Below are 12020 nucleotides of genomic sequence, written 5' to 3'. Positions count from 1 at the left end.
TATCTCTCAGTTTCACTTACATATTTTTATTTTTCCAGTGCCACTATTTGAAAGTGAAGGATACCCATTCATTTATCAGGGATACTGTAAGTGGCTTATAATTCCTCACTGAACATTCATAATTGCTAGTCTAGCCACTGCAGCCAGAATGATCTTTTTCAAATTTAAATCTGAGCATGTCATGCCACTGCTTGGAAGTATTTGTTTAATATCTGGCTCTACCAAAGGAATGTTGTCTGTTTTGCTCAGGTATATCATCAGCATTCAATATATGTTTGTTAAATGACAAATTACAAATAAAGAATCAAAAGATTTTTTTATCACCCCACCAAAAAAAACTTTATATTTTCCTTTGACATACAGATATGAACTTCTCCAAATATAAGACATTGTTTAATTTACATAGCCAGGGATTACAAATAATATCACACAAAATAAGCTCTTAATGCAAGAAATTATTCTCCAGGACAGACCACACATCTATCCAGCTCAGGCCTCTGCTCTGACGGCAGTATATGAAAGGGCAGAGAGACAAAAATCATCTATGACCTGGTAGGTTAAACATGGACGTCCTGAGTATCTATTAGGTGCCAGCTAGGAGGGGCTCCCTGGGGAGGACAGTGACTACGGCCTCTCATGACCTATGGCAGATGCCAGAATGATACATAAGACGTGATGGTGCAAAAAAGGAAGGTGGAACCAAATCCAGCCAAAGGACTAAGGAAGCCTCTTTGGGGCAGGAGACTTGAGAGTTCTGAAGGAGAGTAGAATCCATTCATGCAGAAATTGGGGAGAGTTTATTCCAAGTGAAAAGAATAGTCTGAATGAGGATTAACTTCACATACTGCAACTGGCACCATGGCCATGACTTTTGAGAGGTTATGAAGGCCTCAATGTGGGTGGTGGCAACCCGAACCGAAGTGGATAACACGTCAACACTGGATGCACTAGATTTTATGGTTGGGAGATAAGGACAAAAGCATGAGGAACAAAAAAGAGGATGTCTGAGAGGTTACCAGGCCAGAAGATGACAATGTCAATAAGTGAAATAAGGAAGTTAGAAGGAGTTTATGGCGGTCAGGGTTCTGAAGACAGGGAGAGAGAAATGATGTTTAGTTTCTCATCTGCTGAGGTGTAGATGCCTGTAAGATTTCCAGGCAGGGCTAGAATTGGGCATATGAGGTTGGAGAAGAGAGCCAGGAAAACTTGGCAAGACTTTAACATTCCTACTTAATTATCTTTAATTATCATACTGTGAGTCCATAATCCATAAATTTTATCCAAAGCATTCTGGAATCTTTCCTAAAATTTTCTGATTACTTGTATAAATCTTAACATGTCACTTACAACTAACATTCATTTTTAACATCTGATGTCTACTTAATCAATGAACAATTGTTTTCCATATGCAATTTATTAAAGGTTGATTCGGTCCTGTTCTTACACTGGTGTTTGGGTCCTAAATTTAATGCTGAAAATTTCAGTCGGGATACAGAGGAAATAAGTCTGTCTAATGATGCCTCCTTGTCAGGCAAATTATTTCATTTTGAAATTCTATAGCAAAAGAACAACAATAAAGTATTGGTTCCACTTTTAAATAAATAAGGGGTTATTTTGCTGCTGAAAGTTTTCATTCAAATGACTGATCAGATCTCACATGTCTGTTTAAAAATGTCTGACTTAGGTCGTTACAAAATGACAGACTATGATAAACTAGATGATAGTTAGGAGCAAGACAATGAGGCATTGTTTACACAGAAGATTGAGTAACTGGTTTCACAAAAGAGGTTCTTGGGTATCTATTGTATGTACAACTAAGAGATTTACTGGAGCTTTTATAATTTCTGCAAGGCTCTTTTCCAGTCAGCTTCATTAACTTGAAGTAAATCAAATCATGCAGAAATCTGGCTCAGCCAGAAAGCAACCCAGTGAGATACAACATGAAGAAAAACAGACACGGGATGATAAGGTTTAGAATCTTTGGCATTTTTCATAAACATTTTGTTTGAAGATTATTAAATTACAACCCAGAGACAAAAAAAAAATAGCAAACTCACTATTAAATCAGATCTTTTTACCTTAGCTTTCCTTTACAATACACACACATATATATATATACATAAAAACTGCACAAAGTATATGTCAACAAAATACAGTCTTTAAAACTTAAATATCATTGGAACAGAGAGATATTTGTACATATTTTGTATCTGTACAAAATCAAGATTTTTACTTGGCAGGGGAATGCTTTGGAATGGTGGGGTCTGCAGGAGACAGGTGCCATCAAAGGAGGACTTTGGGGTGGTACTTTTCTAGGAATGGGGTTCTGGAATAAATTTTGTTTGTATGTCACTTATTTTGCTCCTAAGAGGAACAAAAGATAAATTTGGACAGCAGAAGTATTTTTACTTTCTGCTCAAAACATTCAGGCAAATGAAATGATTATGATAATTGGGTAAGCAGCCTCACATATTAGTCCCTTGGTCTTTAGCTTTCTAAATCCTTACAGAATTCATTCATTCATCCTCTTCTTTACCTTTCTGGAACTACATGTTGACATTATATTTTGGAAATAAGCAAAAAGTAAAATCAGAAGAAAGTATTTTAAGGCAACCAAATACTTTCATGAAACACTCACTCTTCGAGTGAGTGATCCCTGGGGACCTCCCTGGGGCATCCATTGCCAGCAATGGACCATGACACAAGCTGGTATCCAGCACTTGAGGGCTTGATCAAAAATGTACAGACACATCCTTAATAATCACAGCTGAAACACTCCTAAAGATCTGAGATAATTCTGGTAATTATTAAAAAATCTTTTTATAATATACATTATTTAGACAGATGATGGCCATCAAAGACTTGTTAACTCTGAAGAAACTTACATGAATAATAATCTGAAAGGAGTGGGGGGGGGGAGTGGAACTGACTGAATCTTAATGAGAATCTGTTGGAGGTGTGAAAACAAGTTCAAAGTCGCTCTCGAATCCAAGTGGTCTCCTGGCTGTTCTCAAGGAGGGCGTTCAGACCCATGGCAGCCTTGCTTTACCTCCTATGTCAGAATGGATGTTAGTCTTTCACAGTCTCGGGATTGTTCCCTTTTGCTGGGCTGACCCTCTATGCAAGTAGGACACACCACGTGTGGGGATGTGCGCACATGCCCGCGTGCATCTGTGTGTGTGAAGGGGGGAGAAGAAAGAGGGCGCCACGCCGCACACATTTCAGAAGGACGCTGCAGGTACCACCGAGACAGCCGCAACGCTGGTCTAATCAACCCCACACAATATCGAGTGGTGGTGTCCAAAGCCGGTGTGTGCCTTAGGGAGCGCTGCGCTTCTTCCGCAGGGGGCTGTGGCTGCTGCAGAGCTTCAGTTCCGCGTACTGCACCTGTGAAAACAAACAGACGTGACGCTGGCGGTTAGGTAACCCTAGCTCACCACAGTGTGTGCTAATGGCTCCCCAAGGACACACCGAGGCAGAGGAAGGAAGGTTCAAAGGTAATGAATCATTTTCTAAACACAGGAACATGGAGGGATTAATTGCAGGAAGGATTTGAGAAGTCATGCATCATTTCTTGAAACCAAAATATTAAAAGCAGATTTTTCTAATGAGATGCGTGGGTTTCTACCTGCTCTGGGCACTGCTAGATGATCTTCGTGTTGTGTGTGCCAGCTTTCAACCATAAGTAAGCTTAATAACTGCCTCTTGGGAATGTTTATCTTAGTATAGGATACAGCAACTTACGGAGAATTATTCATTTAAAAATATCTAAAATCTTGGGGAAAACATCTCAGCAAATTATATACATTTATTTTGCCCGAGAAGGAAAACATGGTGAAATTGATACTGGGCCCCAGACTTATAGAGATTCCTCTTAAAAATTCATTTTATTTGCAATGTAATGGTTAAAACATCTGGGATAAATATGAGTACTCGAGAGTCCCCAGTGGCAAACTGTCATTGTGTTATTAGAAAGTGCCCTTGTTGATACCCAGAGGATCTTACGAGCATTCTGTATTATCTTTCTGGAATGCTCTTTTGTTGTCTGTCTCTGTGTTCATGCCAACTCCAACCCAGTGTCCACTCTGAGGGCTGGGGCCTGGACAATGCACAGATAATCCTTAGGGGCCTTGATGGAAATGTCTATTCTTCAAGGATACAGCATGCACTCACATTGTGACCCAAGTGACGGTACATTGCAAACATATTGCTTTGGTGTGTGGGCTTTGACAGGCTGCTGGTGGAATGGCTTTATTGAAAATATTGTATTACAGACTACATGAGTTCCCTGTTTCTAGCATTTGTGCCAAACCTCCCAAGGACATGATGCCCAATCACATAAGTTAGGCTATACATTGTCAAAAGCAGGTAAATGGAAACAAAACAAAACACCCTTTCTTTCCAGGAGTCTGTAATGGTCCCCTAGAGGAGCAGAGGATGCTATGCCTGTCAATCTTCAATGCAAAATGTACATGGGTCAGGTTATTATTTTTTAATTATGCAATGCAAATGTTACAGAGTAAATTCATCTTTATAGAATGTATTTTTACAGCTAATTATATCATAAAATGAAGGTTAAAGAAAAAAATAGCATCACAAAGTCAGTTTTAATCTATCAAACCAGGAATGCAGGGGAAAGAAACTCTTAAGGCGTTTCAGCCCCACGTCCCTGTGATCCACCAGGATCTGCCAGGGAACCAATTATGTTATGGTGGCCCAGAGACACAAATCGATACTTGATTTGGGATTCTCTCAAATAATAAAAGATTGTCTCTTTGGTCTCCCCCATCTACCTATTCAGTAATTTCTTTTCTCCATTAGAGAAATCGCTGCCTGCCCTCCTTCCCCTGGATTTAGAGCAGGCTGATCTGCAGGGGCTCAGATTGAGCTACTCTACAAGACCTTCTGGTATTGTTGCTTTCGTTAATCTCTGTGTATCCACAGAAACGGACTATGTGACCGTTACCTGTAAATAATGCTTTTGATTGATCTCAAATTATTTCATGCTGTCTCTGCCTCTATGTGTATTAGAGTAAGTGGGGGCTTTGCCCTCCACATCCCTAAGTCTTTAGAGGGAAGAGGAGAAAGAGGGAGGCCTAGGAGATAATCAGGGCAAACGAGAATAAAAAGAATAATCCTCTTGTCTCCTACTTCCCCTCAAATGCCTGCCATCCGGAAGAGAAAGAAAATAAGCAACACGCCCAGCTTTGGATGGCATGGGATTCTGCTCACTGAGCCCATCTTATCCTCTTTAGGGAGGCAAGCAATCAGAAAGGGGACTACACCAGTGCACGGTAGCCACGCAGTATGAGTTCTAGATCATTCTTAAGTAGCTCTTTTTCAGAATAATTTTCCCCAGTCATCTCTTGCTTTGGACAAAGGTTTTCCGGCCACCTCCCTGCAAGCCAGGCCTCTTTAAGGATTTCAGGTTCCTTATCTCAATTACTCACACAAGCAAAGGCTTGTGCTCCTCTGGCTCTGGGGCCACCCAGACTTTGGGCTGGGGCCCCTGTTGGTGGTGACCATTCAATTACATACCTTTTGAACATCAGACGGTACCCTGGAGAGGAAGTCTAGTAGCTCATTATTGTCGATGGAATAGGGATTTCGAAGCTTCTTAGTAAATTTATTTATTCCTGAAAAATAGAAACACCAGTGATCTCTTTATCTATCTATGTATCTTTAAAAACTTGCCTGATTGGGGGGAAAGGAGGGGTATTCACAAGTAAAAATTAGTGTGAAAACAATTACTAGACCTCAAGTCATGCACATGTTGCTGTCATGTGGAATCATTCACAAATGCCTTTTCCTGAAGGCAGGAGGGGGCTGCCTTGAAGAGGGGCTCTGCCTTCTTCAGCTGTGAAAATCCCATTACAATCCCAGCAGCAGGGCGACAGAAACACGCGCTCAAACTGGGGAGTTCATTGGCTTTTTTTGGAATACGCTGATTAACAGTCTCCTCTGCTATGAAAACAAATGTCCCAGATGGGAAAAGGCCTTCATTAGCCCAAACAAGTCTCTGCTTGGAGGCTCTGGACCAAACGTAGCAGTGGGAGATGGAAGGCGGGAGTTGTTTTTTGTTGTTACGAAGAAACCGCAGCCATCTCTCTGCCCCCACCTCCAACTCATTTTCACAGGTTTCTTTTCCCTCACAGCAGAACAGAACTTGACATGTTGATTGTACTTCGATGCTGCGGGAAACTGTGAAAAGTTATTATTGGAAAATTATCTTACTATGGTTGCTAACTTAATTTATGGGCCGCAACACTGGTGCGTGGGACTGTCTGGGCAAGGGAGTACATGCTAATTTAGGACAAGGACAATGCTAATTAGAAGGGGGCTCGGCGTTTAAGATGTCAATATACTGTAGAGCGTCTCTCTTTGGTGGCTGCACTTTGGGGCCCTGGGCACGTCCAGACCGCGCTTTGCTCTCGGTTGCCCCTTTAGAGGGGAGCTCCTCTCAACCACGTTTTGTCTTCTACTCTGTTCCTTGGAGCTGCTTTGCTTGTATCCAGAGCTCATAAGCTGTGTAGTCTTTTCACCAAATGTCATCCCGTTTTTCATGTTGAGTTTTAGAAGCAGAAAGACTAGGTGGCCTTCTGAAGTTTTGCCACAGGGTGCTTGTTTAACAAGGATCATATCTGAAGGGCTGTCATCCCCAATGACGCCGAATGAATTCTTAGCTCCGTTGTACTCTGAATGGCTCTTACTCAGAAGCCAAGGTAACATTTAACTGTGCATAGTCCCCAACACACAAAAGGTTTGATGTTTCTTTTTTTTTTGTTCATTAAATATTACTTTGCTTTCATCTGAGGACTAGGCTTCCTGCATGGCATTATACCTGACACAATGCCAACCTCCAGTTATTTCTTTGGAGGGTCAGATTTACATCTGCTTTGCAAATGGGAGCCAGCCATTGTTCAGGAGTAAATGGCGGCTTGGTGGTCGGGCTGGGGAAGGTTCCTAGCAAATGATCCCCTTTCCCTCAAGTCAAAGCTGCACTCTGCCTTTCTTCCCTCTACCCCCACAGCAAGCTTCGTGTTTCTAGCTAAAACTCCCCCAAGCGTTCCTTTACACTAAAATACTCTCACTGTGTTATTCTAAAGACATTTAATTGTAGCATGGGCTTTTTGGCAAAAGAAAACAGACAAGGCAAAATGATGAAGGGAGACAAAGACGTATTGAGCAAAGATATATCTTCTATTGTTAATTATATATAGTGTGCGCATCTGGAGTCTTTACAATGAACAGCAAGGCAGGGATAATATCACAGCCGATCAAAACACTGCATTCTTAGTGACTGAGAAGATTATAAACCTGCACAGTAGCTCAAATGCACCAATAAGGGCAAAAGTAGTCCACAATGCGCTGAGACTGTCTATGATGGAAAAAAAATAGAACAAAAATATAAGGCTCTCAGATTGTATGTTTCAAAAGGTGTCTCTGGTTCAAAGTTTCAGTAATTCCGCCATATTAACTATTGTGTGAGACAAGTGTCAACAGGAAGTCGTAGACTCCTTGGTCATCCTTAAGGGGCAAGAAATCAAGTGTTATGATGAAGGAATACCCGGGCCCCCGTTCTGGCATCATCATTAACTGTGTGATTTTAGGCAACTCCCTTAACCTTCCTTTATCTCAGATTTCTTATATTAAAATGTGAAATATAAAGACCTGCCCCTATAGGGTTTCCTGGGTTGATGGGAGAATGACATTGGACAGTAGAGGCAAAAGGATTATGTAACCTGAAATTCCACAATAATATAGAGGACTCATTGCTGCTATGGATATTAATAAGCTAAGAAGACAAAGGAAGTGGTGAAGGAAAAGAGTCTTTATATTACCAAGCATGTGATCACACATCCAAATTTGGAAATTGTGGCTTTATCCAGTAGCCTGTTAGCCATACCTCTAGATTTTTTCTTAACCTCAATGATACAGACAGAAGGTATATTTGCTTTAAAATTTTTTTATCCAAAAAAACCCAGAAAAACAAAAAAAGCAAGTGAAATCTAAATACCAAAGGATAACATTTGGAAAAGACACTATCACTTATGGATCCTATATCATAGATTGAATTGATCAATGGGGTGGAATGAGCTCTCCATTAAAAGAAACAAAAACAAGAAAAACATCACTTGAAGAAAGAAGAGATAAAAAACTACATGGCTGCTTTGTATTTTGGCCACTTAAGAAGGACCACTTGAAACAGAATTACAGCATTATTTTTCAGATATTATATGAGTGGCTTTCATGTGGCTCCAAGTGTAATACATTGGTCAGGTGGGGCGGAGGTTCCTTCCTTGTTCATTTATCAAACTCCAATCATCTTCCATGTATGAGATACTGTGCTATCAAATGAAGATGCAAAAATAAATAAGTCAGTTTCTTCTTACAAAAAGCTTAGAATTTAGCTTGGGGAACTCATATCTACATTTAAAAAACAGAAGGGGCTTGGACCAGAACCGAAAAATTATAATTAGAGCATCTATGATGAAGAACAGAAGAAATATGGGAAATCTTTCAAAAGGAACAGAAGACCCACGTGAGATCTAATCCTAAGAAATGCTCGAAAGGCATACATCAAATAAGTGACTGAAATTCAGATAATGTTTCCTAAAGAAAATTTCAGATAGCCTTCTTAAAATCTACTTCTCACTTAAATTTCAAAAATCACACTCCCACCCAAGAAAGGCGGTGGGCTGACAAAATGTCATCTGTACAGAACACAGGCATTAAGCTGACAGACTCATTCACTCACAAAATATTTTTAAGTACTCATTAAAGATCTATTATATGTAGTTGCACTAGGAATTAGAGGGCAGAGAGGAAAACAAAAGTATCTCGCCTGTCAAAACCTTACAACGATTTTGGTGGGTTCAGGAATATTCCCCAGGGCCATTATCAAATTAAGCTGTTTTCATGGGCTTATGTCAAATAATTCTGATAATTAAATACTTACACAAAAATATCATTTGGGTATACAGAATATAGAAGTCTAGTACATGTAGTTAAATATTTTTTCAAAGAATTAAAAACAGAATAGAAAAACTTAAGAACTCATTTTTAAGACTCAATGAAAATGAATAAGGAACACTAGAAGTTTAAGACATGTAAATTCATCTTCTACTATGTGAGAAAGTCTCTGCAGGGGATACAATCATATAAGAGATGAGCAAAAGAATGTCCTGGGCCCATGCTAGGTAGTAACTAACTTGTTGTGGAAAAACATAATTCCTAATAGAATTGCAAAAAATAATTCCAAGATTGCATGGCAGGTCTTACAGGACGAGAGGAGGTGATAGATCACATGTTGATTGTGAAGGCTTTTGACTACATTATCCATGGTAATCTCATCAATAAACTATGAACTCCTGGCTAAAACATAAAACCAAAGAACCAGACACAGAGGATAGAGCTCAAAGGCTTACTGGAGAGCATAATAAACTCTGTGCCAATTAATAATTTTATCCATAAAGTGAATAATAAATAGAGCAATGTTTCATTAAGTAGATGCAAAAAGTTGTTGGAAAGCTGCCAAAAAACCTGGAGGATAAGATCAGAATTCACAGTGATTTGGGTAGATAGAAAGAGGAGTTGGGATACCAAAATTGATGATCAAAGGAGGAAACACAGAATTAGTCTTCTTTGTGGAAGGAAGGCTGCATAGAAACACATCAAGCAAGCCCCAGAATAATAAACACTGTTGCTCCTTGATTTCTTTAACAGCTGACCATAGCATTTAGAAACTAATACTTATGAAAAAATAAGATTATTTGGTCTATACAGAAAACATTTAGTATATAAAGTATTCAGGAAAATAGTTTTGCAAAATATGCCTTCTTAACCAGTGTGCCCCAACTAGCTCCATGCTCTTTCCTAAGGACAAATGTTCTAGAACTGTTGCAAACAAAAGAAACAAGCAAAAACTAGGCAGGGATATAAAACTTTCAACAAGGAGGAGAATCATCAAGTATTAAAACAGACTCCTAAAGAGGGGGTTAGAATAGAGACTCTTTGGACTATACTCCCTCAAAAATCATTCTACTTCTGTAATTTTATGAGTTATTCTATTTTTCCCATGACTTTTCCCTTCTGAATGTCCATGTTTGGCTTTCCTTGTTAGCAGGTTTCTACCTTTGTGGGTTGTCTGTGAGAGGGTCTATATTTAATGGTTTTAGAAAGGCTGTAGCTTTTATCTGGCACTTTAAGGCTCTTAGCTTTTTTGCTTAAAGATGAATGCATCTCAACACAGTGTCTCCTCTTTGACTTCCCCTGACATCTTAACATCTGAAGATCCCTAGAAGTGAAGATGGTTGAGATCTCAGCAGCAGTCACTGGAGCTAAGTAATGGAAAACCAGGACTGACAGACTCTTAGGGATAAGGGCTGACTGCTTCTCCCATAACTCAGTTACTGCAATTCATACTCCTTATATCAACCCAGAGCCCACCCAGCAAGACACAAATATTCACAAAATTGCTAGCTTGAGTATTAAATCAAGTCATGAAATTTATTTCCAGTTTGCCATTTTTGTTTCTACTTTTTTAAAGCAGCTAAACTTTATATAGGTGCATCAGTTCCCTTGATAAATAATAACTTCCTCCTCTTTCAGGTACTGGTTAGGTAGTCACAGAATACCCCCCTCCTTTTCCCCTCACTGCTTCTCGATTTAAGAATGGGGTTAGGTTAATTTTTTTCCTCCAAGAGAGATGAAGTGTCAGGAGCAAGCTGGCAGTGGTCGGATCTACTTTTACATAATATAAAGGGCAAGATGCAGGTGTTTGCTCACTGTTTGAACAGAGTTTCCGTAAAGTTAGTGGGCCAGGGCAATACATTATTCAAGGGGATTTATGACTAGGCAAGCCCAAAGGGAAAGGGTATGCACAATCACATTTTTATTTTTATTGCAATTATGCAAGAGGCCTATAAATATCTGTGCTGATTATCCACGTAACTGGCCTTTCCAGGGAGGTCTTGAAAGTTTTTGTGCCCAAAATGCTTTTCCTTAATCTCATGTTTAATTGCCAACAAGAGCACATTTAAAGTTAATAGTTGCACTTTAAAAATGAGTAATTGGTTCTTACCTGGAATTGATTGCTAGCAAAAGGACCCTGCCAAACTTACCCCAGATTAAAATGATGTACCGCAGCGGAATGAAATACAGAGTGACAGTGGCTGCTGCCAGAATCAAACAGGCCAGCGATGAAAGGAAGGGGACGGTCCAATTGAATGTGCTGTAGACAAACCACACAGATGTCATTTCCTCTGATGTTCAACAACTGCCAAAGTCATCTTGCCACGTTTATCTTATGGTTATGGTTATATACATAAAAAAGAAAAGGAAAACTACTGGAAACCTGGAGATAAAAGTCTGCCAAACTGATTAGGTACTGGGAAAGCATGCGTGAGGAGACAATCACAGAACAACTGCCATTCAATTTGTCAGAATATTGGTGACTTTGCCCTCCTGGAACCAATAGATCCTAAGAGAAGACGTTTAGCTCTAAAAAGTGATTACAAATGTTGCCACAACAGCTCTGTACGTGGCCATCTTTAAAAGTAGGGGTTGGTGAGATCACTTCCAAGCCAATATATCTTTCTCAAGGAATACATGGTTGCTAGTAAATATTTAGAAAAGGGAGGATATTATTACAGTGCTTTAGTACTTTTGTGCTATTGAGTTATATTTAGAATTTACAGACTTGTTTACTCCAGAAAGCTAATGGTGCCCTGAAATCGGTAGGGGAGTATTTGGCGATACCATCACACCACCATAGAAAACTTAGGTGATTTTACCATATACTATTCTCACAGGGCTCCTTTTGTTCTGTCTATTGCCTGCTTTGAGTTGCATGGAAATGGTGATCTAGAACATGGGCTGTGGAAACAGATACACTGTGGAGGTTCTTGTGCAGTCCTAGAAATCTAACACCCTACCGAGGTCTTCATCTTCACATACAGATTTCTCTGTTGCCCCTTTTCCTTGCGCTAGGAATACAAAGAGGTAAAAGATGTTTTCTG

The 12020-nt window shown here is 39.7% G+C and overlaps 1 protein-coding gene across 6 annotated transcripts in view; it reads right to left on the bottom strand.

Moving 5' to 3' along the window:
- Positions 1 to 301: 301 nt before the first annotated feature.
- MCTP2 (multiple C2 and transmembrane domain containing 2) overlaps positions 302 to 12020 on the bottom strand; it is a 224358-nt gene continuing 212639 nt past the window's right edge. For 5 of the 6 annotated variants that reach the window (XM_045561772.1, XM_045561774.1, XM_045561773.1 and 2 more), the window contains 3 exons: positions 11124 to 11233; positions 5539 to 5636; positions 302 to 3387 (listed from right to left, as the gene is read on the bottom strand). In XM_045561772.1, the coding sequence (XP_045417728.1) occupies positions 3319 to 3387; positions 5539 to 5636; positions 11124 to 11233 (277 nt within the window). In that variant the 3' untranslated portion in view covers positions 302 to 3318. Of the gene's footprint in view, positions 3388 to 5538; positions 5637 to 8151; positions 8349 to 11123; positions 11234 to 12020 lie in introns of those variants that run through there. The other variant, XM_045561775.1, reaches the window with a different exon arrangement.

Source organism: Lemur catta, chromosome 9 (assembly GCF_020740605.2).
Source record: "Lemur catta isolate mLemCat1 chromosome 9, mLemCat1.pri, whole genome shotgun sequence".
NCBI lineage: Eukaryota > Metazoa > Chordata > Mammalia > Primates > Lemuridae > Lemur > Lemur catta.
Note: the sequence above shows the minus strand (reverse complement) of the source record. Positions and strands in the feature narration are given on the sequence as shown.